We start from the raw sequence: 27,821 nt of genomic DNA, 5'->3' as shown, positions 1-27,821 counted from the left end.
TTTTTTTATCGATCGTCCTCGTTCATTCACAAACGAATCAAAACTGAAGTAAAACTATACTTTTAACTGAAATAATACGTTCATTTTCCCGTTCGTGATCGTTTTCGTTCGTACAATTTACGAATACAATATATTCGTCATTCTAAGATCGATAAAATACGAATACTTACGTACATGCGTACTTTATCTAGATTTGCGGTTCTCGTAAACGATTCTAAACGTTTCGATGTAATTTTCTACGTCGTTTCGAGCATTCATTTTAAACGATCCCCGGAGAGCAGCGAGAACGATGGAAGGATTCGAATCGTGCGATGTGTGCTCGCGAGAACATAACGGCAAATTATGTCGCTCCGATAGATCTTAATAGCGGAGAAAGTGCACTAAATGAACCTAAGGCTAATCTCTAGCAGCACGAAGTATTAACGTTAATAGCGAAATTATATTGTAAAGGAGCGAGGAAGTCATTAAACACTATGCATAGGCCACTCCTAACGTTTCCTATGTATAGAGGTACCGAAAACGAGAGCCGCATTCTTTTCGCAATGTCTATCTAAGAGATTGTTCAAACGAGGAGAATAAAAGGAAAGAAAAGTAAGATAAAATAAAATAAAATAAAATAAAATAAAATAAAATAAAATAAAATAAAAATGAAATAACGAAGGGAAGAAGATCTCGGATTCGACAGTGCGAAGAGAAAAACGTCGATCGTGCGTCCATTGAGACGAGTACCAAAGATCGGACATCGCTGGATGATAAACGATAGAACTTTAAAAAGTTAAATAAGAAGAGCAGAAGTTTCTACAGTCTTTTTTTTTTCGATCATGGCAGAAGAGGCAAACGCACATTAATACACGCATACATATACACATACATGCGTACATACATACACACACATACAATCGTAATAACGTATGTACTTGTACTAACACGTTTATGCGATATACATAAGACAAAATGAAAAACCAAGGAAAAAGAACGAAGGAAAAATTGAAAAAGAAAAAAAATTGAAAAAAAATGTTTCACGACTGATCTACGTATTTAATCGTACGCCGTACTCCACGAGAGTCCTCAGTTCTTTTACTTTTTCAAAAATGTTTATAAGTATTCCGGTAAATCCATCAAAGAGACCGGATTCGAAACTAACGCTATTAAAAAAAAAAAAAAAAAAAAATGATATGATAAATTTATTCCAATTCGATCGATGTAAAAGTACTTGTTACATGTCGTGACGCTTGTCGTGGAGAATAAAAGAAAAATGATATTATTATTTGCAAATTTGATACGCGACACATCGCGAAAGAAAGGACACTTTATTCTAGTTGTGTATCCAATATGCTTTACCAATCGAAATATTATTATTCCTCTGTTAAATGTAACGGTCAATTATGTTCTAAATAAAATCTGCCAAGATTCTTGTGAAACTTTTTCATCTTTTACCATTACATCTTTTTATATAATATCAACGAATCAATGAGCGATGAACGAATTATCAATGAATCAATTTTCATTGATATTCCATCAATGAATCAATAACTTCATTGATATTTTATCAATGAAAAGATTAGAAATAGTAGTATTTCACTTACCGATAATTTTTCTGCCGGTAACTCAATCTGGAATATCTCCATTTACAACGTATCGATTCATAGTTTTTCATCGTAACTCGTCAAGTCTCATAACTATAAAATAATCAATATATGTTATTATGCGTTAATATAAATAACAATTAAGTGAATATTTAAAGAAATTCTTTGAACTATCGGAGGATGGTATTAATACGCGATGGTAATTTACCGACAGTCGCATTCAACCTTTCTTACGAAAAACGAACGATTCTAAAAGTACGTTACATTATTTATATAGGTGTGTATATGAAAATATAACATACACACACATCTCAGACACACGCACACATATATATATATATATATATGTACGTGTCTCCGTTCCGATGAACAATTTCTTCTCGCTTTCCTAAATTATTATATATCGTTCTAAATTCTTTATAAAAGCATTCGCTAATACGCAAATCTCATAAACCACAAATTCGTAATAAATAAAAGTCGCAAATCTTTAATAGTTACTACGCAGTATTTTTTCGTCGAAAACATTTTCGCTCATTTTACTTAACCTACGTCAAATCTATTATTACCAAATAAAGAATATATACCTGCGATAACAGCGTGATATCTTAATATCTTAATACTACGTTAAATAATGCTTCTAACAAAAATATAAGCGGAAAATAATAAGCGAAGTACAAAAACACGCACGTTTGAACTCGCGTTAGAATCGTAATGGCTTCTGCCGGCTATTATCATATTCTGCCAGTAGGTGGCACTGCGCACGCTTCTCAGCCAATAGCAGCACGATCCAATAAATCGAAGAAGAGATGGCGATTGGTATTTCCTCCGGTATCCTGAGATAGAAAGAAGGTTCTGATTTCTCGAATTTTATTTCTGTTACTTCGACAAACGTATTATTTTTAACATATTTAACGACTTCGTTTACAGAACTGCAGGTACGTAAACTTTAATTTTTACATCTAGGACATTTAGTTTGTATGAAAAATGTATGTAGTCGACGTATGTACAATCCTTTGTCACAGTAACATGCCGAACGCGTGTTTTTTATTTGTAGTAATTAAAATATTAAAATACAGAATATTCGATCAATAAATAATAATACGAACATCTTAAGCATTGTAATGAAATTATCAGGGCTATATATTTATGTATTTTACGAACTTACGATATCAGACAGATGGATGTAACGTATTAGAGGTTAAGTTTTACATCATTTCCGTCACGGTCAATGAACTATTGATTATATTATTATTTTGTTAATTATATGATTATTTAATCTAACTGAGTTATCTGTGATCTCTTTTTTTTACCATGTCGAAATACAAAAAGCTCTCACTTTAATCGTTTAAATGTACTTTATAAACCTCGAAGAAGATCGAGAAAGAAATTACATTCCAATTTTATTTTGAAATATTTTAGAAACTGTATTATCGCAACTGATCTTGCATAACATATGCCATTAAGAAATTGCTTTAATTATATTATACCAAGTAAAATAGATATAATAGAAAAGTTAGACTACAAGTTCTCGTTGTCAGAAGAATGCTAATTAACTTTAATAATTTTACAGAATGTCTAGCCGAGAAGGAGGTAAAAAGAAACCATTGAAGGCACCGAAGAAGGATTCTAAAGAATTAGACGACGAAGATGTAGCTTTCAAGCAAAAGCAAAAGGAACAACAAAAGGCATTGGCCGAAGCAGCAAAAAAGGCTAGCCAGAAAGGTCCTTTAGTCACTGGCGGTATCAAGAAATCTGGCAAAAAGTGATTGATTCTTATAAAAGCAATGTTAAAAAATCTATCACCATGATCACTCTGCAAAATGTGTTCCAATAATCTTACAGCTTTGTTGTCGTTCAATGATCAACGTGCTGTTCGAAATATTTTTACCATCATTTACCGCTCCGTCAGTTATTTGTAAATAAAATTGAAAATAGATAAAAATTGAATAGATTATGATATCTTATGGTATTCGTACTTCGTCGTGGATTTAATTACAGATTTTATATTTCTCGAGTCGAACAAGAGTCGTGTTTTGCGTCATCCTTGTCGATGTAACGCCGATTTATTTTGTACGTAATATAACAACAGCGAACAACGATGGTACGAGCGAGCGACCGAGCGAGCAAGCTCAAAGAAAGGCTGAAAAAAAAAAAAAGAAACCGACAGTACTTCTTATTGATTTTATTTTACGAACAAAAAGGAAATTTCTAAAATACATGCAGCTCGTAGTTTTATAATTACATTTAATAAACAAGGACACCTGTACGATTTGTACTTTTATTTAGAATTAATTAATTTAAATGCGATTTTACATATTTATGTACAGTGTACATAAATACAGGCACACTCGTTTATATAATCAATCTCGTGAGTCAACGCTTTTCTTTTTCCGATCGTTCCACATATCACGTCATCATGGACTCAATGATGCAGCTTATATACATTAAGTTTCATACAGGTTTGATTCGCTCATTAAGTTAACGAAGCTTCGCACGCCAACGTATCGACCCACGCTAGTGACGCCAATTAACCTTGATTTCGAAACGCGTAAAAATACATCTTCGACACGAGTTTGACCGACAAAAGAAAAGAAAAAAAAAAGAAGAGGAAAAGAGAAAAGAAAAAAAAGGTACATAAATCGAGATCGGTTCTATGCGCTAAAGCCAAGACGTTCTACGATTAATTATAAAATAATAAATCTTGCAGTGATATTACGTGATATATCTCTCTTGAGAAATAAAAAAGAAAAACAAAAGGAAAAAAAAAAAAGGAAATTAAAAAAACGTCGAACCTACGTAGAGTAAACCATCTCTCGTATAGATCGAACGCGAGCGAGCGCGTGGCTAGCGACGAGGCGTGAATTACAGCTGATCGTCAGATGATCGACAGTGTCGGCAACCTTACCGAGTAACATCGTACATGCATGCATACGTCTAGTCTATCCTTTCGAACGTTACGCTACGTACTACAGACGACATTTAACCTGTGTGTAAAGACACGTTAACACGTATTTTAGATCGTGCGAGTGATATTAATAATGGGAATGTTAAGGAGTGACATTGACGAAAAAAGTATCGCGTACGTTTAAATTCCATTAAAATGAATTCGTAGAGATATGTACGAGCACGCGTGTGAAAGAGAGAGATAGAGATAGAGCGTAGGAAAGGAAGAACGACATCGCGTCCATGATTTTCTCGATGAAGGAAAGTTAAAAAGGTAAAGAGGAAAGGGTTCGACGATACGAGTCAAAGAAAATTCACATCTCATAGAATCGAATCGACATTAAAGGGTAATCGTTTAACCTTCGACCGTTGCAACGTTCGACACGTAAGAGAGAGAATAAAATGAGAAAGAATGAGAGAGAGAGAGAGAAAGAGAGAGAGAGAGAGAAAGATGCAAGCTAGGTTAGTTCTCATTTCGACCGTTGGCAGCAGTGTCGATCAGGCAGTAGCTGTCACCGCCTGGGTCAGTTGGCAACAGACCTTCGAAGCGGTCGGTGGGTGGTGAGAGCTTTTGCTCGTGACTGCCTTACGTCGTTTTTCTTTCTCTCTCTTTCACTCTCTCTCTCTCTCTCTCCCTTTCTTTCTGTCTCTCTCTCTCTCCCTCTCTGTCTGTTTCTCCATCTCCGTTTCTCCCCGTACACGGTACCCCCTCTCCTAATATCTCTTATTCACTCTGTCGCTCGCTCACCCTTTCCAAGGTATATATCATCGGTTCAACTCCATTTCCGTCGTGGGTCGAGAGAGCGAAGAGAAGGAAGAAGACGATCGAACGGGAGTCTCTTTCGAAGGAGGAGGAGGAAGAAGAGGAGGAGGAGGACACGGCTGATCACGAGAGACATTTCTGACAAACAACGAAAGACGAATTCGCGTGCGCGTCGATAGTCTCGAGAACGGCCATGGGGCCCGACAGGATCATTTGACCCGTGGGGACGACTCCAGGCTCGGTGGATTGTGCTACTGCCTCGCGCTATACTTCGATTCGGTGAGTTATCCTTTAATGTAATAATATTTTTATTGTTTCATTTTTTCCTCTCTTTGTTCTCTATCTGTCTCTGTCTCTCTATCTCTATCTCTGTCTCTATCTGTATTTTTCTCCTATTCGTATACACTTACATGTGAAAAGACAGATAGACAAAGAGAGAGAGAGAGAGAGAGAGAGAGAGAGAGAGAGAGAGAGAGAGAAAAAGGAAGGGAAAGAAAGAAAGAAATAAACGTCATCGTGTTATGTCTCTTTAACCTATAACGAAAGAAAATATATAAATACATGCATAGATATATACGTATACACATGGCTTTGCCGACTGACGTTTAAATCGTTTAAATCGGTCTGTCATCTTGATTAAAAAAAATGTATATATATATATATATATATACATATAAATATCAAAACTACGTAGAGACTAGTAATATTAATCAAGGGTTTCTCCTTTGTCACAGAGAGTGTGACGGTTCTGTGTTTTAAACGTGCTACTATCGTGTCTCTTGCGTTTTACATGTGCGTGTATGCGTGAGTGCGTGCTTTTGCAAGCCACCTCTCTCTCTCTCTCTCTTCCACCTCTCGTTCCACCACTCTTCACTCTGTCGTTTCTGTCTTTCTTTATTTCTTTCTTGCTCTCTCGTATGTACATATATATCAGCGCACGCGTGCACGACTAACTCTCCCGTCCACGAAAAGGAACACACGCTTACACGTTATCGGTGTGTAGTATCCGTTCTCCCTCCCCCTCCCTTCCTCCCCTCTCTCTCACTCTCTCTCTCTTTCTCTCTCACACTCACCCCCACCCGAGAAAACTCGATGGATCGGACCGAATCAAACCTCTTGTCATCTTTTTTCTCCTTTCGAATGATCGCAACATAATCAAAAATTTCGTAATACTTTTTTCGTGCCTCGATAACAATCCTATTTCATGTTTCTCATGTCTTTCCTTTTCATTCTCTTTTTCTATCTTTTTTTTTTTTTTATTTTTTATTTTTTTATTTTTTATCGTAACTCCCTACTATTCCGATTTTGTTTCAATTTTTCTACGTTTTGGTTAGGAGAGTTCTAAATAGTTTATTATTCTTTCCATATCACGAGTTAATCCTTTCAGGATGCAATGGCATATGGCATCGTCGAGGTTGAACGTATGAGAGAGCTTTAAATGCTAGGGGAACTCAAGAGAGAGAGAGAGAGAGAGAGAGAGAGAGTAGTCGTGGTGGGGTAAAGGGGTAAAGGGAACTCTGAGGGTGGTAGTGGTGGTGGTGGTGGTAGTATGCTGGACTTGCCTACTGTGTTATCGAGCCGATCAGAGAGACTTACCATTCTCTCTCTCTCTCTCTCTCTCTCTCTTTATATTTCGTATACTTTATATAAATACTTAATTAATATACTTTATATAAATTTTTATTAATTTTTATATATTATACTTTTATTAATACACTTTGTATAGATGATCGTTTTAGAAAAAAGATATTTAGAAGGATATCTAGAAAGATATCTTGGAAGATATCTATTTGTCTCTCTTCCTCTCGTAATAGCAATATCTCTCGTTTATTCTTTCTAACTTTTTTTCTATTTTTTTTTTCTTTTTTTTGGATGGTGTAGGAGGGGGTAAAATAAGCGTCGCGACTCTGCGCCGTAACGTATATTCAAGGTATTCACGTGTTTTCCCCATTAAAAATTTTTGCTGCTTCTTGATGACGACGATGGTTTCTCTCGTCTTTCTCGTTAAAACTGTTTAAGTCGTAAACGATGTACAACTCGTTTTGCAACTTAAACTAGATAAAAGGAACTTATCTGCCAATATTGCTCGTCGTATTACGAAAGCTCCCATTTTTCTTTTATTTTTTTCTCGTTGTCTTTTTTTCTTTATATATATATTAACATTTTAACATTTTTTAGCTCTCTTATCTAGGCTACGTTCCAAGTCCTTTATTTTACATACATATACACACACACATGTATGTTTTTCGTACGTATCTATGTATATATGCGTATGTGTACACATAGGTATGCGTTAGAATTCAAGCAATTTTTCTTCCACGACTAAAAACTTTGAGGAATCACGTATTTACGTATTCTTCTTCCCCCATCATTTACGAGTATCCTCTCGTCTCACAAACGAGCACGCCTATTCTTTTTGTTTATCATTCTTTTTTTTTTCTTTCTTGTACTTTTTCTTCTTCATCGTCTTCATCTTCATTTTCATCTTTTTCTTTTTCTTTTTCTTCGTTTTCTTCTTTTCCCCCTTTTCCACCTTGACATTGCTCTTTATTAATTACCCTCGACGCACATTCTCGTGATAGAGGGTAACCTTTCTCATAGATATGTATATATATATATATATATATATATATGTATGTATATATGTATACATATGTATGTATATATATGTATATATTTATATATATGTACGTCATCTTTATCGAGGACAGAGGATTTATAGCTTCTCTTTCGTGAATTTTTTTGAGTTGATCGAGGATACCGATAAGCTTTAGTTATCTGTCGACCTTCAACGTAGATTATAGGGCAAATGTTAATCGATTATCATATATGACGATAGTAATAAAAAAAAAAAAGAAGAGAAAAGAAAGAAAAAAATACAATTTTCCGATCTTCTTTATTTTCGTTTGATCGACTCGAATCGTTTTGCGTTGAAAAAAAAAAAAAAAAAAAAAATTGAAAAAAGGAAGAAGAGAAAACAATGATTATATCGATTTTCAAAAAATTTTACGTCGCTCTATGATTAAAACGTTTTTCGAGAGAAAAGATTTTTACCTTTTCTCAACCTTCGTTTCTTCGTGCCAAATGGATCCTTAACCTTGCTTTCTTCTTTAGACTTTTAAAATTCTAAGAGTATTATGCTACACACACACACACACATATATATATTTATAACTTTCTAGATCGTCAACACAAAACGTATTTACTCAGAAACGAAAGTTCCTTCCTCGTGAAACAGAAACAAGGAAGCATTTTTACAACCGTTTTATATATACGTATATATATATATATATATATATATATATATATATAACATGTACATAAGATAGGCTATAAGTTCTTAGATCAAAAGTTTCTAGGTGATAATAAAAATCAATTATTTCTTTTCGAAACTTTTTAAACTAATTCACTTTATCTTATTTTATTTTTTCTTCAGCTTGTAAAATTACAAAGCTTAGAAACCTTTTTGCAGTCTGGAAGAAAGAAAAAATTAGCATGAATGATATCGAAAAAGTGTGATCGATGACTTTTTTAAAAATCACGCAAGAACTTTTGATTAACTCCATGTGTACGTGCACACGTATCAAAAGTACAAATAAACGATTGTTGCGTTTAAGTCCTCGTCTTTAATATTCTAAAAACGAACGAATGTATATGCTTTTGATGTGTGTATATGTACATATATCTACACACATATACGTATATACTCTTCGTCTTTCTTCGCACCGCTCGAGGCAACCCGCAACATACTATCGGTCTGCAAGGCCTGAATTAATACGAGCGATCGTTGTTGCGTCACGCATTTCGAACGTTTTATCTTTCATAATAAAGACTCTACCAGCGTACATACGATCGTTTCCGTCTTGTCTTCCTTTACTTCTCGCATCTTATCTTTTCATAAAATCACAAATCCATTCTAACTCGTGTCGTTTAACATTAGATAGGATCAAACGATTGAGATCAGAGTTTTTCTTTCGTAATTCTTTTCTTTCTTTTTGTTCTTTTCTCGAATAAATGTCTACATCCCTATTCAAAATCTGATTTATAAGAAGTTATTAAAGAAAGAAAGAAAGAAAAAAAAAAACGAGAGAAATAAAAAATTACATCGATCTGTAAATTAATAAAGAGAACAGGTAATACAACGAAGGTAACGTCAAGTTTTATTTTAACGTACCGATGTAGTTATTATTTTTTTTTTTTTTTTTTTTTTTATACGTAGACTTTAAACTATTAAAAGAAAAAGAAGAGGAAACAAAAGTACGAAAAAAACAAAGAAAAAGAAAAAAAAAAAGAGCGATAACTTTCATACGATTAAAATCTCATTTCTGTCGGCCGAACCGATTAAAAAGTTCTACGAGCGTGTATACCTACGGTTAGATAATACGAGGATATATCGTGAAGTATATAAATTTGTTTGCAACATTTGTTTCGAGCTACTTGTATTCGATAAGTTGGAAAGAGACAAAGATATAAATCTAATATACAGATTCTCCAGTTGTACGATGATCTTACGCAAGGTTTCAACGATCTCCGCCTACACTAACTCTCTCTCTCTCTCTCTCTTTCTCTCTCTTTCTTTCTCTTTTTCACTCACTCTCTGAACAACAACCTTTATTCTTTTCATCGAGTTGGTCGAAGCCATCCAAGAGAAATACTGAGAGAAAAGGAAAGATATAGGGAGGGATAAGAAGGAGGACTATCTTTCCGTGGAATGACATTTAAACGGTCGTTAATGTTCCGTAAAGTCTCTTTGCGAAGGCACAGAAAACGCGTTGATTCTCTTCGTTCTTACATAATCTTTGGCACGCGTTACGTCAAAGAGTTTTACGGATCGTGCACGCTTTTGCTCCTATTTCAAAAATTTCAACTATATAGTTTCCTTCGAATTATACACGTGCGACATTTTTCTTTTCTCTTCTTTATTTTACTTTATTTTATTTTATTTTTTCAATCGCTTTCAATCGCGTCTTTACATGCAAGGATATGTATATATATATATAAATAAAAATAGGATGATAATAATATAAGAGAAAGAAAAGTTAATTGGAAAATTTCTTTCTCGTCCCTCGACCCCTCTACCCTTCCCCCTTCCATTCATTTTTGTCGACCTCGACTACTATGACGAGGACGCTTTCGAGAAAGCTGCTGCTATCCTGTCCTATTCCATGCATAGAAAATATATACTCATATATATATGTATGTGTATGTGTTTATAGACTTGTACTTGTGCATGTGTATACGTATATATATATATATGTATGTATGTATGTATTACCTGCAACGCGAACGTTGCAGCACAAACGACTCGTTTGCACGTAATTGACGTTGAGCCAAGGTTCGAGTTCTCTCGTATTGCGAGCTTTAAGGTACACCAAGTACGTAGATCATTCGTACTTACTTAAATAACGAAGATATAGATAGACATTACCTATTTTTATACCAATAACGTCTTTTCAAATTTACCATTTCTCGATAGAAACGTATTAAACTTTCCAATAATATATAAGCTAATTATACGAGTATGTATTTATCTATTACAATCCGTAATTAATTTCAACGCCAAAATTAATAGTAGGTTGCGATTAGATCGATTCACTAGTTAGGTAACGGTGCACGCAAACACTATATTTCTAATAAAATACATAAAGCTATGGGTGAATATATACTACGGATGTATTCATACCTTACCTATGTATGTCCGTTCTTTAAAAGAGGACATGGACGAAGATAGATCGATCGGTACTTTATCGTTCGTAAACGATAACGTGTGTTGTATGTATATCATACAACTAATCGCTTCATTAGTATGACATTATCTTATAACTTCTTTCTTTTACTCTTTATAGACAAACAGCAGATAACATTGTAGTATAAAGAAAATTAATTAATTATAATACCTAATAATAATAATAATAATAATAATAATAATAATAATAATAATAATAAACATGATGATGATTATGGCGATGATAATGATGATGATAATGATGATGATGATGATGATGAGAGAAAAATTGTCGAAAAGTATATACATATATATTATATATAAAAAGATTTGTGTGTGTTTGTGCATAGACAAACAGTTCCTCGATGTAATGTGGGTCAGTTCGTTTACACGGTCTCTCGCGACGAATGGCTTATCCCGGTTGAAGCGAGCGAATTGCAATCGCGCCTTTTAACGTCGAGACTCTTTCACGATATCCTCGACTTCTTCAAACGTACACATAGATGGGTAGGGTATACGGATATTCTTGATAGAAGTGTATCGAGGTTGTTACGAATATAGAGAAGTAGTTAGGTACCTATGGAATACGGAAAAGTCTTGCCACAACTATTCACACGCATAATACTCACGCATTCATCGAGACACAGAAGGAAATACGACGATTTTACAGTTACACTTAGGCAATTAGGAAAGTTATAAAGTTGTGATTTATAAGAAAAAAAAATCTTTCCTTTTTCATTCATTTCAAAAACACTCATTCATTGTTATCGTATACTATCTCCTGTATGTTAAATCTTTATCTATATATTGTACTATATGTGTGTGTCTATAGACAAAAATAATGCAAGATTAGATTCAATTAAGCGACCTTGTTTTAATTATCGGATGACAAAGTCACTGATTCGAGAAGAACGATCGGTAGGGATTTAAATCAACGAGTAACTCAGCGATATCGCGTAAATACGAATAAAAACCAATCCGCCATTGAAGCTCAAGGTATAACGTTTCGATAGACGAGTTGATAAAAGAAAAAAAAGGAAAAAGGGTTAGACTTTTTCGAGGGTATTCCACCAAGAAGATGAACCCAATCGAAACGAAAGAGATTTCAAGAAATCCAACTTTGTTTCTCTCTCTCTCTCTCTCTCTCTCTCTCTCTCTCTCTCTCTCTCTCTCTCTCTCTTTTTGTTTTTGTCTGCCTTTCTGTCTATGTATGTGCCTCTTTCTCTCTCTTTATCTCTTGCTCTTTCTTTCTCATCTCGTTTATCGTGTCTCTTCGTCTATTTAAATAGTTTCGTAACCGATAGTTTCACGCTGCAACGCCGCCGTTGACAAGATATAATACTCGTTCGTTCCTTTACGTAATTCTTATACGACACGTCCCTCTCTTTATTATCCGTTCTTTCAAGCTACTACCTTTTTTCTTTTTTTTTTTTTTCTTTTTCCTCCCTCATTCCCCTTCCTCTCCCTATCGGTAGCTCGTTGCTCTTTTCATTAGTTTTACGTTATGCATATATTAATATGCATGATTTATTGCAGGAAAATTTTTTTGCAGCAAATCGAAGAAAATTCATTCATCGAATTTTGTAATTTTGACGTTTGAAATTTGTTGAAAAATCAAATATGATTTAAGGTTCCATTTGAAAGAGTTAGTTATTATATATATATATATAAAAGAAAAATTAATTAAATTTGAATGATTCTTAGCTTCTAAACAAATTATCGCGCTTAATTCTCACGATTAATTTATCAGTATTCGTGTATAAACTCGTATTCAATTTAATCCCATGATTCGTTATAAATAAATCGTTCGTTGATTGAATTTCGTAATTTTTGCTTTTGAAATCTACTGTAGAATACTAAAGTAGATCTTATAATTTTAGGTTCCATTTGAGATGGCTAAAAATATTATTATTATTATTATTATTATTATTATTATTATTATTATTATTATTGCTATTATTGCTATTATTATTATATATAAAATAATTAGAAAAACGAGATACTCTTGACCGATTCATTGTTTTTATTGTTAGTTCCTAGATAAGCTATTGCGCTTAGTTCTCTCATGTAATTTATCAGTATTCGTGTCTATACTTATACGCAATGCACTGTAGATAGAAGATAAACAATGTGTAGACAGTTGGGAAAGGAGGTAGCAGCGCATCGCACGTATCTTTGATTCTTATTTATAGGCAGCCAAAACCAAGGCCGATTCTTGGCGTTTCAACACGCGATTCGTGAGCACTATGATTTCATTCTAATCATTGATTCTCATTTTATCTCTCGCTAACTTTATACAATTACGATTTTTGACGATGATCGTTATAGTTAATTCTCGAGTAGTCCATCCAATAGTAATAGCCTTTTTTTTCCTTCTTTCTTTCGCTTTCTGTTCTTCCCTTTTATTTATTTTCTTTTTTGTTTCGTTTTTCCTTTTGTGTTTTTTTTTTTTTTTCGACGAAGCTTGAATCGGGATAAGCTAAATAGCTAAGCTTTTTAACCTTGAACAAAACTGCGAATAATATTTGTAAGAATAGCATGCCAGTGCCAAATTATTGCAGAACGATTCAACCAAAACTGACGTGAGACTTGATCACGAAGAATTTGATTGCCTTTATAATTGTTTTCTATTTTCTTTTTTTTTTATTCTTTCTTTTTTTTTTTTACTCGTTATTCGTTATTAACACGATCGTTAAACTCCATCCTACGAATCTATTTATCCTTTAACCCGATCGTTACTTTACAAACGATATATATCAGATATCGTTCTTACATTTTACTTATATATGTGATATTTTTTTTTCATATCATTCGACGATCTATTACTTAAGAAAGCAAACGAAAGTCACACATATTCAATATGCAAAAAATGTATGAATATTTTTTACGTATCAAATTCATCGCAAACAACGATTCGAAATGATTCTTGAAGATTCGTAAGAAAATCGCTTGTGAGTTTCATCGAATGTTTTATTCCGTGACAGACCTCTCGCGTTTTTCTTCGGCGAATACGATAAAGAAGTCATTATCGTTGTTACTGTTATTATCATCACGTCAAGGTGAAAAAAGAAAAAAAAAATATATATATATATATATACTTCCGACTTTGACTCGTACGTAACTCGAGAGTTAGATGAGTTACATTGTACGTATGTACAACGAAGAGAAACGTTTCGAAACGAAAGATTGATCCGAATTGGACAGGAAATCGATTTGATAGTGTTAATTTTTTTTTATATATACTTTTTTTTCCTTTCACGACTCGTATTGTTAAAATGATTAATAATCCTCCACATTTTTTTCAAAAGATCGATCGAAATATTAACGAATTTTGCGATTCGTTCGATGTTGATATCGTCGATATCATTTGTTGTTTGTTCTCTTTCGTTTGATACAACGTAAGTTATAATGTTTAAAAGAAAGAGTAACAAAGAGACGTACAAAGTGTTTCATCGTATCGTTGGAATGATTAATAACTCTTTAAATTTTCTCGAAAGGTCGATTCGAATTTTAACGAGGTTGACTCGTTCGATATTGATATTGTTGATTTCTCTTTTCTCTTTCTTTTGGGACTATGTAAGCTATTTAAAAGAAAGAATAACAGGGAGTAACAAGGTTCACGAGGAACACGTATTGTTGTGAAAAGGTTAATAACCCTTGTCTTAGAATCGTATAGATTTTTGATGTCTTTGTTTTCGATGAAGGACGAACGACGTTGAGTTTCGTTCGGGATACCAAACGAGAAACAATATAAAAATGTTTTCGATGTGTTCCCTCTTTGCGTCTCACGCTCCGATCGTCGTCGAGTCGGTCGACGAAGAAGAAAACCGTTATTTCGAGAGTCGAGTCAAGAACTCTCGAGGGTCAAACAGTCAGAGCGCGTTGACTCTCTTCGAAATTTTTTTTCTCTACCCGTGTGTGTGCGTGTATTTTTTTTTTTTTTTTTTATTATTATTTCTCTCTTTCTTCTTTTTTCCTCTCCTCTTTTCTCTTTTTCTTTTTTTAACTTCCGAAAACAATCCGGTTCAACGTCCTTACTTGAGAGAAGCCTCTCTTGCGTTCCTTTTTCCAGGAGAAGGAGATTAAAAAAACAGAGAGAGAGAGAGAGAGAGAGAGGAAAATGTCGAATATCAAATTGACAAAAATTAATTTGTATGTATTTTACGTACGGTAACGATGATTTATCTATCGACCTGTCGAAGATAATTAACGAAGGATATCGAAATGCGACATGTCGTTTAATGACGCACATACAATCTCGAGTGTGTTACGTTTCTCGTGAAATTGCAGTGGTTTGGTTGCATAATATGCAGATGACCCAGATTCACGAACACCTTCTTTGCCACCCACCCGCTGTCCTCGTTACAGCTTCGAGATTTTCCTTTTTCCTTTCTTTTTTCCTTTTCCTTTTCTTTTTCTTTTTCTTTTTCTTTTTTCGCGCTAGACTTCTTCCATTCCACAACCGAATTCCCTCTCCGATCTAAAAGCAAAAGCTTTTTGTCTTTTCACTTAGAAACGAACGTCGTTCTTTTTATCTACGTACCTCTGTTAAAATCTAGATTTTACTTTACTATCTGAAATACTTTTCGGAACAAAGTGTCTTGCCGGAGACGACCTATCGTAGTTTCCTTGCCAAATGTCGTGTTTAAACTCGCGAATTTCTCTTTTTTTCTTTTCTTTTCTTTCCATTTCTTTTTTTTGTTAATTATCGATTTTAACGACAGATTCTTTGATCTCTAAAAATAATAATTTTTATGTTACTATTCTATTATTATCTTTTTTTTGCCTGTCTTTAGAAATTTATTGTATGTTCAATTTATTTGTACGATTAATTTAGATTTTATTTTTTCCTTTTCCTTGTTCTTTCTTTACTTTGTTTCTTTACTTTTTCTCTTCTTAAATAATTTCGACAAAATTTAGGCATATTTACGTTCGAAGACGTCGTGCCGAACGAAGGAGTCGCGAATTTACTCGTTAATACGACGACGGGTGAACATCCCCTTGATAAAGGCTTCTTCGTAAAAACAACGACGTAAGCTCTAATCGATTAATCCACTTGAACGACGGAGACGACTCGGGGCGAGAAAACGTACGCGTTTATTTAAAAAAAAAAAAAAAAAAGAGAGCTTCCTTATGTGCGAGGCTTCTCGCTCGTCGACTTCTGTTATACATATATATACATATATATTCATACTTGTTCGAAATTTACAATGTCTTGCAAGTGGATATATGTAAATCGAAGAATACATTTTCATGATTTGTAAATCAATTTCATTTATTTAATAGAAATTTAATATTCTTTTTTTTTTATGGTTAGAAGTCACAGTGCAAAAACAGGATGTTTTTTTAGATTTGAATATTTATTTTGATTTTGTTTAAATTTGTACGTATAGTAAAAGAGAGAGAGAGAGAGAGAAGAAATCATTCTCTATAGTCTTATATGTAATGTATATTTTATAATTTTTAAATTGACTTCATTTATACAATAAAAATTTTACATATCTATTTATAGAAACAGATAACAGCGTACGAATAATATATTCCTCCATAGATTTAAATATTTAATTTTACTTTTCGTTGAAATTTTTGCGTACGGTAAAAAAACGAAAAGGTAACGTTTTCCACTTTTTCTTCCTTGGCTATATAAACGTTGGGAGACAATTTAATGCCTCGTAAATATCGAGGTATTTACTACTTACTTTCACGTTTACCCATATGTTAATGTACGAATAAAGAAAAAAGAGAGAGAGAGAGAGAGAGAGAGAGAGAAAAATCGAAGAGACGCGAGACGCCCGACTGATTTCAGAACACGGTACGAGTTAGTAATTACTTATAGTAAACTGCTTCGTTAAGCTCGAGTAATCCTATGGGAGTAAAAGCAGAAAAAACGAATTCGACTTTCATTGATTGTCTTTCGTTTAACGGGAGCGCTTGTTTCAATTTATTCATCAGAATTTTTCATAAAAATTCAATGACTTAGTTATTGTATATATATATATATGTAACTAGTATACATATGTATACTATATATTGTATCCGTTTGACTTCATTTATTAACATATACATATACATAGTTTACTATTATCCTCAATAACGAATTTCGAAATGTATGCTTGTATGTATATAGATATAATCTTTTGTAAGAGGCACGTACACACGTAGGTATATGTGTATGTAGATAAAATTATCATCGTTTTGCAAAATATATTTTAACGTTTACGATCTTTCGAAATAGAAAATATTTTGTTGTCGAAGGGCAACTCAATATCGTCGTTGAACCAATGTTTTTCTCGATCGTGATATATACTGTAAGTTGACGTAATTATTTTTTGTCCTTCGTAATAATTCGAAGAAAGATGAGAGCATAGGAAAGATTCAAATCGTTCAGTCTTCGTGAACACGCGAATGGGAACGTACGAGCGAGCGATTATAAGAAACGGTCTATACATATATTTACGTAGTTAATAATTATTTGAATTTTATTTTCTATGCTTTCGTGAGTTTTACGTAGATATAAACGTATGTATATACGTACATGAATTAGTATAATACCATGATATTTTTCTTTCAACATACACGGTTGATCTAGACGCACCTTAAAACGAGAACGCTTTACTTGTGTCGAACATGTAAGACTTTCCATATGTGTACAGGTGCCTGAAATGCGAACGAAGCTAGTCACGGGATACCACTTTTACTGGGAGTTTGTGAAATAGGAGCACAAGCATACATAACTAAGTACGTATATGTATATATAGATACATACATACGTAAGCTCAGGAACGTTGCAGCTGTCCCTGGAACATAACGCTAATATGATTTATACACTGGCAGGTGATAATCTCGTGTTAATCTATTATATTTAAAAGATACCATAATTTCATGTTACTATAATTATAATTATAATTTTCTTATGATATGTCATAATTATATTATATACTTATATGAATGTACAATTCATACAATTGCCAAAGAAAAATGAAAGAGAACGTTTTTTTTTTTTTAATTTGCTAATTTTTAACAAATTCGTGTTCGCCTAGCTTATTCGGTGGGATATTTTAAAAGCCATCTCTGCGGGAAGTTATTTGTGGTTTTCATAAGGAAGAGAAATGTAAATGGAACTACTATTTGGCTAAGTCATTAAGTTCGGAAACGTAGGCGTTGAATGATCCGGTTTAACATCGACATCCGCATTTTTCATCTCTCTCTCTCTCTCTCTTTCTCTTTCTCTCTCTCTCTCTCTCTCTCTTTCTTTTTCTATTTACGATCGACTAAAACCGAGAGGTTCGTAAAAATCTGCGAGCACGAGATAAAAATAAAAGAGAAAAAAGAGGGGAGAAAAAAGGAACGAAAGAAAGAAATTCAATTGAAAGCCTCGAACGTGGAATTTTCATTCATATACTCTCGTATACGAAAATATTATCATCGTCAGCCTCTATTGGTCCAGTATTCTTTTTGGATATCGATACATTCTCGATCTGGCATTACCTTAGGCTAGTTATCCTATCTGAAATCGAATATTCAATGTATCTATATATATATGTATGATACTTACTACTATTCATACATGCTCGAAATGTAACTTTGTATGTAAGTACGTGTAATATCCCTATTCTTGTTCTCTTTCTCTCTTTCAACCCTTAACTTTTCTATTCTTAGATATTAACCAACTCGTGTATTTTATACGCGAAATCGATTCGACTATATTTTTTTTCTCTCTCTTTTTTTTTTTTTTCTTTTTTTTCCATGCAACTTTTTCTCTTTATTTTCTCTTTTCTTTTTTTTTTGTTTTTGTTTTTAGATTTCGTTTGAGGAATTAAAACCACCAATTATAAAAAAACAAGAACGACCTGTTTACGTTGTTATACTTTCCATAATTTTTCGTTAACAACTCGTTCGTTTTTTCTTTCTCTTTTCTCTCTCTCTCTCTCTCTCTCTCTCTTCTCTCTCTCTTTTTTTTTTTTTTTAATGAAAATGTATTAAATAAGTACGAGCTACGAAACGTCGTCGATCCATTTCTCTGTTCATATATAGTCGAACCTACTTTCACCCGTTCAGAACTAGTTTCACTGTTTATTATTTTTAGATAAGATATATATGTATTATATAGGTATATGTATATACATATACATATATATATATATATATGTACACAGAAGAGAAATGGAGGAATATTATTTATAAATAACCCTTTATTTTAATATTCGTGTTAAGATAGGTCGTAGGATAAAATTATTGAAAAGAACGAATAATTCTCGATCTCTCTCTCTTTCTCTTTCTCTCTCTTTTATTTACTTTCACTTGTTCAAACTAGTCCGCTTTTTATTGAAATTTCTTGAGAACCATCGCGATTGTACGAATATAATAAGAATAATAATCCATTGGTAATAATGTTAACATTGAGAATATTATTTGAAGAATTATGGTAATTTTTAATTGGTGATTCAGAAAAGAAGTGATCTTTTCTGTACAAAGAAAAAGAGAGATAGAAAGAGATAGATAGAGAAATGCAAATTATATTCTTTATATTAGTCAAAGTTACGATTATTTTTCGATAAAAAAGAAAAACGTTCCTCGTGAAAGGATTTCCAATTTGAAGACGTGAATTTTAGAAGATGCCGCAAATCGTTCGATAGCAGAATGGTATAGTCTTTGCGACTGGAGAAGGGAGCTCTGGAATAGGTCCGCCCGGGATAACGTACATCCCTCCGATACTTTGGCTGGCCGACCCACTTTAGAGCTCGTAGTTTGTGAAAGTGGAGCGAACGTGTAGTGTGGACGTAAACGTTGATTCCTATTTCCTTTTTATTTGTTTATTTATATATATATATTTATTTATTTATTTATTTATTTATTTATTTATTTTTTATCACGATATTATATCAATAAATTTTTCAAAATTGGTGCTCGCGTAAACATTGATTTTCCATTTCATTTTATTTCTTTATACGTACATACATACATACATACATACATATATATTCCTTTTTTTTTTCTTTTTTTTTTTTCCTTTACAACATTGCACTGCAATAAATCATCGATGCATTAAAAAATTCGATCAAAATTCAAATTATTATCTACGACGGTATACGAGGCAAAATGATAACGATTTTAGCTGTAAATTGTCGATTACTTCATGTCACTTAATACAAATCCTATTGATAACAAATTTCCTACCGACATACGTGAATCTCGATATTGAGTGAGTATTTAAAATTCATTCACCGTCGTAGTCGAGGTTTGTTTTCGCATTTCGGTCGGCGAATCGAACCGTACGAAACTGACCTACATAAATATTCTGGGAAAAGCGGTTGGCGATGACTCTGGCAATCCGACGCGCGACGTTGTGTGCGGAACGTGGAAAAAAAAACGGAGTGCCGAGAGCGGAGCTGGATTGCGTCTTTGCTCTCATTGTCAGTTTCCGCGGATGGATCGACGCGAAAAGACGAACGCTTGCGCGCTCTTTACTTCACGTTTTTTCTCTCTCTTTCTCTCTCTCTCTTTTTTTCTCTTTCTTTCCTTTTCTCTCTCTCTCGCTTTCCGTGTGTGTGTGTGTGTGTGTGTGTGTGTGTGTGTGTGTGTGTGTGTGTGTGTGTACATATATATATATATATATATACCTATCTATCTATTCATCTATCTTCTTCTCTAACGAACGAAATAAAAAACAAGAGGGACCGTATTACTGTTACTACAAAGAAAGTACAGAAAACTTGTAATTTTATTTTACATCGTGATTACTTTTGATTTATTTTCTCGTTAATGATGAAGCACTTCTGAAATCGATTTTCGATACACACACACACACACACATACACACACACACATCGTGAAATCGAGCATGATAACGAGGAAGAGAATCGAAATTGAAGAGATTTTTTTAATTTTCTTTTTTTTTTTTTTTTTAATGTTAGACAAGTACCTAATAAATTCATTTCATGAAATAGTTAACAGAATAAATAATTCATAGAATAAATTAACATTAAGAGTGAGTATAGAACGTCGGAGAACAAGTTACCGGAAGAGAGAGAGAGAGAGAGAGAGAGAGAGAGAGAGAGAGAGAGAGAGAGCGAGTTTATTTTCGGTTTGCGTTTCTCGAGTGCGTTCTTTTGGCGATCCAGCATCGGGAAGGATCGACGAGAACGCAGTTTCACTAAGCTCTGAGCCAGAAGCATCGACTTTTGCGAACGAGAGAAAACGAAGAAGAAAGAGAACGGGAAGAGGAGGAAGAGGAGGATGAAGAATGAAGAAAGCAAAGAGATTTCTCATTCGTTGTTCGTTTTCTTTTTTTTTTTTTTCCTAGAGAATGCAACATCTATTTATATTTAAAATTCTCACACGTGAATTTGTGAAAGGGAGAAAAAAAGAAACGGAGAAGGAGAGAGAAAGAGAGATAATATTCTATTAAAATATTTATCATGTGAAATTCTACGTTTATTTATTTGGAAGAGAGAGAGAGAGAGAGAGAGAGAGAGAGAGAGAGAGAGATTTCTACAAGAATATTTTAAACGTGTACATTTTACTTGAAAGCGATGTGATATTATTCAGAATTCTCAATCGATCGATCGATCGAGCGAACGATACCTGTTCGATGACTGATTAAACCACCAGATTCGTATTTCGCAGAGTAAACGTTAAGCCTCGAGTTAACCGTAAGCAACTTTACCGTATGTCGAAAGAGTATTGCGATATTATTTAATGGCACAAGTTTAGGCTTAAGCAAATATCTCGATTTTTAAATAAGCATTTTCTTAAGTGCAGATACTGGGAGATACGATAAATATCATGTTGTATATTGCATCATGTATTTCGTTCATCATATACATTTTTTATAATTAATTGCAATGTAAGAACAACAAGAGGAAAAATATCGAATGGAGAATTATTCTTCTTTTAATGAAATTTGAAAGAAAAATTGAAGGAAATATATACGCATATATATATATATATATATGTATATATATATATATATGTATATATATCACAAAAACGAAATGAATGTTATCAAAGCAAACTTAAGTTTAATTAAGCTTCGACATTGGACGAGACGAGATTCGTTTTATAACTCGTCGCAAATAACTTTTCATATTTAACGAGGCGTACTTTCGAAAAGGGATGGTCGTAGTGGTGTTGATGGTGATGGTGGTGGTGTGACGGTGATGTGGTGGTAGGTAACTACTTGAATATTGTGAAAGTTCTCCACGAATAGTAAAGGAAAACTCGTTTTTCCATTTCACGGTTGCGAACAACTTATCCTTTAAATAGAATCTCGAAGAGATAGGACAGTCGCTCGTCTTTTCCTTGAAAAGCTTCTCGTATCGCAACACCTCCGTAGTGTAGTTTTACGAATAACAATGAGAAATATGTTAGAAAGATAGACAGAGAGAGAGAGAGAAAGATGGAAAGAAATAAAGAAAAGAAAAGAAAGAAAGAGAGAGAGAGAGAGAGAGAGAGATAAAAGAAGTCGTTTCACGATATTCAGTGATATCGCGGATTTGTTTCGATGTGTAAAAAGACGCACTATGCGAAGATTTGCACGCTTCAAAACGTGCATTATGCAACGTAAAGATAGAAATTTTACGCGCAATTCACAAGGATTGCGACAATTTCACATTTACGATAATTCTTTCCGATCCTTTACCCTTGTTCTATCTAACCGTACATAGATACTTACTTATCTGGTTCTCTTCCGATTTAAATTTTCTCTTTCGTAAAATAACACGACGATAATTCACGAGCACTCCGTAAAACTTTCCATCGAAAAATATAATAATAAGACGAAGATAGATACGAGCAATAAGATCGTAACGATAAATCCATTAGTAATACCATCGCGTAACGAGATGACGTAAAAATTATAAAGAGGAAGAAGGAACTTGGACTTCTTAATGAAATTACTCGTTTGTCGCGAGTATGTCATTTATGTTTCTTTCCTTTTTTATTTATTCATTGATTTATTTGTCTACTTATTATCTTTTTTTGTTGGTCTTATACTTTTTTAAAAGAAAGTTTAAAGTTTCCTTGTCATATAGATCCAAATCGATATGAGCTTTACTTGAAGAAAAAGAAAAGGAAACGCACGTTTTCACGACACGCTCGTCGTGTCCGTCTTTGTCATTTTCGTTGCCGTTGTCGTTGTTATTGCCTCCCCTTCTCATTCCGTTCTCGTGACAAGAAACGAACGGTGACACTCTTTATTATTTATTACATTGTAGAAACTCCAACGTAAAGCGTAGAACAACGGTCGATACGACCGGAACCTCTTTCACTTCGCGATATTCTTGCTAGTTGTAAGAATCCTCTTCTAACTTACGAATCCAAGAAAAAAATATATATATATATATATAAGTAGATATAGTCTATTTTATTACATTCAGAATTGGCTGATTAATCGACGTTAATCCAAGAATATCGTCGGTTGTCTTAGAAACCAATTTTTTTTTTCCTAATCCCGTAACTCGTCGTACCGTAATTCGTAGTAAAGATTAGAATCTAGATCCTTCCACTTTGTTTCCTTTTACATATCTTCTGCGTATTTCATTTCTCGAGTGAAATTAATCCTATACGGAAGATAGATTTTTCATTATATAAAGGATCTCAGATTTGATTAATTATGAAAAATTAATCGTTTATATATCTTCTTTCATTTTATTTTTCTTCCTTTTCTTTTTCTTCTTTCCTTCTTTCTTTTTTATTTTCTTGTTTTTTTTTTCTCTCCTTTGATTAACGATATACATACGTAGAGATACGTGTATGCGCTTGTAGAGTTTGAAAAAAGTATGATGGCTCATAAATTTTATTATATTTCATTTAATACATCACTTATTCTAAAACACTTATATACATATATACCTCCTTATTAGTTCACGTGTATATCTCCTTATTAGTTCTAATAGCGAAGATTCTACTGTACTTATCTCTTAGTATGGTTTAACTAGAAGACTTCCATAGCCCCACTTCGTTCTATACTTTCCTTTCCGCCTTGAATTATGTTATTTTGTAACTACCGTTTCTCTCTCCTCTTTCTGTCTACCCCTCTCGCTCTCTCTCTCTCTCTCTCTCTCTCTCTCTCTTTCTCTTTTATTTTTTCTCTCTTTCTCTCTAGTGAAACGTACACCGAAGCTCGCAGAGCAAATCGAACCAAGCCGTCGTAGCACTACGAATGGTGGGATTTAATTCGATCGCAATTACCTCGCACGGAAATCGTCTAGCGACTTCAATTTCCCTTCTTTCCTGTTTCCCCCTCCTCTCCTCTCCTTTCCTCTCTCACTCTCTTTTTCTTTCTTTCTCTTTTTCTCTCTGTTTCTCTTTGACCGAATCGTGATCGTACTATTACGAAATTTTCCTTATACGATCTAAGTTTTTATCAAAACGACGAGCGTGTCGTCCTTGAGACGAATAATTACAATCAATTTATTCCGAATTTCTTATCGTCGTTAAACGAGAAAAATTTGAAAAGATAGGGAAAAAGGGGGGAAAGAATGAGGAAATGTAATTTTTTTTCTCTTTTTCTTTTTTTCGCAATAAAATTACATTTCTTATTAAAATCGAATAAATTATTTCTTTACTTAGGAATGTTAAAAGAATTTCTTGAATAGTAGATGTATCAGAAGCGTGAATAAATTTTTTAAACAGTAGATAAATTGAAGTTTGACGAGCTTCGTCTATACATATATATATATATATATATATATATATATAAAATACGTAGTTTATTAACATTCGACCTTTAACACGAGCATTTCGTAAAATGGCTAAATAAGAAATTGGCGGAAGGACGGAATACGCGTCATAAAAAGACCTTTGACCCAAAGAGCATTAATATCTATTGCTATCTAAACCGTATACTTATGTATTTTAGAAGTACGTAAGTACTTACAGTTTGAACTACTACGCGTTCGATTTAAAGTACAAGCGTTATGTGGGTGTCTGCGTTGCGCGTATGTGTACGTGTATGTATATGTGTGTGTATGTGTATATGAAAGAGAGAGAGAGAGAGAGAGAGAGAGAGAGAGAGAGAGAATTGCCGTTGTTTTTCTAGCTTGGGACTCGCCTACTTAGGCGATCCCGTAATTCGTAGTAACACCACCTGGTTGGAGTGAAAGGACATGAACGAGAATGGACCTAGTGGCAAATGCGTGCTTCTCTATCGTTGACTATAGCCACCGTGCTCTCCTTTTTATCTCATCATCTTTACCAGCAGCATAAAATGATATACTTTCGAATCAATGAAAAAAGAAAAAAAAGATGAAAGAAAGAAAGAAAGGAAACAAATTTCTAAAAAGTCGGACAGAAAGCGAATTTCCAAGAGAAATGTTTTTCTTTGTGAATATTGTCGAACACCTGGTGTGTGTGTGTGTGTGTCTGTCTGTCTGTCTGTCTGTCTGTCTGTATGTATGTATATATACACGTATGTATATATATTTTTTGCAGACTAATCGCGTTCGAGTTTAAACGATATGTCGGTCAATGTATTAGTGTCGAGGTTTTTTCCGCGATTAATAGAAACGGAAAGTTCAAGTTAAATCTAGTTCGTCTATTTTCGTTCGTACAATTATGTATAAACCGATGAATTTATTTATTTCGATTATCGTTTGTTTTCCTGACGCGATCGAAACGTGTTATAGATATAACTTTTGCTGAAAGACGATTTCGTCTGGTTCGGTGATAGTTACGTAGTTTGTAATTCGTCGGTGTTGCACCTAGGCCGAGTGAAAGGACACGGGACAAGAAACGTCACGAACGTGCCGCAATATCGTGACGATTATCGTTGGCACGATACCAGCTGGAATGTCGAGCTTTAAAGCCAGGAGGCTTCTGTTCTTAAGTCCATTAAGAACGTCAGCGATCGAAGTGCTCGACCGTTCCAAGGACTTTGTTTCTTCTTATTCTTCGTCTTGTTTTTCTTCTTGTTCTTGTTCTTCTTGTTGTTCTCTTCTTCCTCCTACTCTTCTTTCAAACTTCACCTTCAACTTCATATCATGAACGTTATATTTTCTTCACAGCGATACCTTTTTAAAACCCTCTACGTCTTTTAAAAAATATTATGTAAATGTGACGATAAAAAAAGAAATAATACCAAGATAACGGTCAACATTCGTAGGCCGTTATCTTTCTACTATAAGAGGATAAATTTAACGAAAAAAGAGAGAAAGAGAGAGGGAAAAAGAAAAAAAGTTCTCTCTGCGATTGATATAACGAGACAAAAATAACCATCTATCTCGGAGAGACGATAACTTTTTCAATATAGTACGTAATGAAAATGACACGGATTCAAGGAAGACCGATCATCACACGCAGAGCTAAAGAGAAGCGTAAGAATTTACAAAGGACTAGAAAAATGTGTGTGTGTGTGTGTGTGTGAACGGTCAATCGAAGAAGACAGTAAGAAGAAAACGTTAACGAAGGTACAAAGTTAACGAAAGGTTCGTGTAGATACGACGAACGTGTTTGTTTTAAAATCCCACAAAGTGGGACGACGGTGAACGTCGAGTAGCTCTTTCGTCATTACCCCTCTAAAGTCCTCTTCTAGATCCTATGCATTTCTCATCCTATTTTTTTTCTTCTCTCTTCTTGTTTTTTTTTCTTTATCTTTCAATTTAACGACGAAGACTCACAGTCCAAAGAGAAGTAAAAGCGGTATTATACTTCCACTTGTGGTAACAAATCGAGGTCGATATGGAATAATTTTCAACGTTAACTATCATAACCTGATAAGAAGTGATAAGCTCACGAATGATTTTCATTATACTATGTTCTAATCAATTTCATACAAATAGAAAAAAGGAGTGGGGAGAGGGAAAAGAGAAGAAAAAAGAATATACGAAACATGTCGTAGTAATTATCTTAATAGTCACTCGATGGTTGATATCAAATGAAATACATATATTGAATTCCGTAATCTTCCAGGATTATTACGTTACGTCATCAGTCATATGTAACATATATCGAATGACGCATTCGAGGAGTAGCAATATACGAAGCCTCTTTCTGATTTGAAAAAGGAAGATCCGTTCATATGTAATGTAAACCAGTGTTTTACACGACTCGACACTCGTGTGGTATATTATTAGTCTCTCTTATCCACTTGTTACCAACCGCGCCTCGATTCGAGTATTCGAGCATGTATTTCCTTTAACGGTGTCAAGAGGGTCGACCCTACTGCGTCCGTCTCGTCGTCGTCGAGAACGGTGAAAGTACATTGTCGAGGTAGAGTAGAGGCAAAAGAGAGAGAGAGACAGAGAGACAGAGAGAGAACTACCTCGATAGCACATAGCGCGCTTCGAAGACGCTTCTCTGTATCCACTCGGCCCATTTTAGTTGTCCTAAAAGTAAGCAAGAGTAAAAATAAGAGAAGGAAAAAGAGAGAGAGAGAGAGAGAGAGAGAGAGAGAAAGAGAAAAAGAAAAAGAGAAGAAGAATAGCAATGTCCGATAAGTTTACGATGGATTTCAATATTAATTAATTTTAACGAAATAAACAAATACGTAGAAATTATGATCGAAGGTGAATCGCAGCGACATACATATATATGTACTACTTCAACTATATGCGCACCGAGCGCCGATGCGATTCCGTCTGATGCTGACAACTGAACCGAGGCGGCTCGGCTGACGAGAGCGCTTGCGCGTCCCCTCGATCAGCTGTTCGCGACTGGTCGCCATCTTTGCGCCCAGCTGAGAAGGCTCGGCACTTCGCTCCGCTCAGCTGACCTCGTCGTCGGCTTGCGATACGAGCCCCCAGAGCCATTCCCAGGAACGTATCTTTGCGAAACATACGCCCCGATTTTCGTTTTATTTTTCTTT

At 34.1% G+C, this 27,821-nt stretch overlaps 2 protein-coding genes and 1 long non-coding RNA gene across 10 annotated transcripts in view; 2 read left to right on the top strand and 1 right to left on the bottom strand.

Annotated features, from left to right (window-relative positions):
- Positions 1 to 2,350, bottom strand: part of LOC122627590 — a 189,577-nt gene extending 187,227 nt beyond the window's left edge. For all 5 annotated transcript variants that reach the window (XR_006326874.1, XR_006326873.1, XR_006326875.1 and 2 more), the window contains exons 1-2: positions 2,171 to 2,350; positions 1,587 to 1,679 (exon numbers count right to left, since the gene is read on the bottom strand). This is a non-coding gene — a long non-coding RNA (uncharacterized LOC122627590). The remainder of the gene's footprint in view (positions 1 to 1,586; positions 1,680 to 2,170) is intronic.
- A 21-nt stretch (positions 2,351 to 2,371) lies between these two features.
- LOC122627585 (translation machinery-associated protein 7 homolog) lies at positions 2,372 to 3,545 on the top strand. The gene is made up of 2 exons (XM_043808813.1): positions 2,372 to 2,521; positions 3,157 to 3,545. Exon 2 carries the CDS (start codon positions 3,158 to 3,160, stop codon positions 3,350 to 3,352), a length of 195 nt encoding a protein of 64 aa, XP_043664748.1. The 5' UTR covers positions 2,372 to 2,521; position 3,157; the 3' UTR covers positions 3,353 to 3,545.
- A 1,036-nt stretch (positions 3,546 to 4,581) lies between these two features.
- Positions 4,582 to 27,821, top strand: part of LOC122627549 (protein FAM214A-like) — a 48,517-nt gene continuing 25,277 nt past the window's right edge. The window contains exons 1-2 of one of the 4 annotated variants that reach the window (XM_043808737.1): positions 4,582 to 4,803; positions 5,288 to 5,571. The gene's annotated coding sequence lies outside the window, so the exon portion shown is untranslated. Of the gene's footprint in view, positions 4,804 to 5,036; positions 5,572 to 17,670; positions 17,756 to 20,874; positions 21,292 to 27,821 lie in introns of those variants that run through there. The other 3 variants (XM_043808745.1, XM_043808727.1, XM_043808753.1) reach the window with 3 other exon arrangements.

This window comes from Vespula pensylvanica, chromosome 1 (assembly GCF_014466175.1).
Source record: "Vespula pensylvanica isolate Volc-1 chromosome 1, ASM1446617v1, whole genome shotgun sequence".
In the NCBI taxonomy this organism is placed as follows: Eukaryota; Metazoa; Arthropoda; class Insecta; order Hymenoptera; family Vespidae; genus Vespula; species Vespula pensylvanica.
This window is presented reverse-complemented; position numbering and strand designations above follow the sequence as displayed.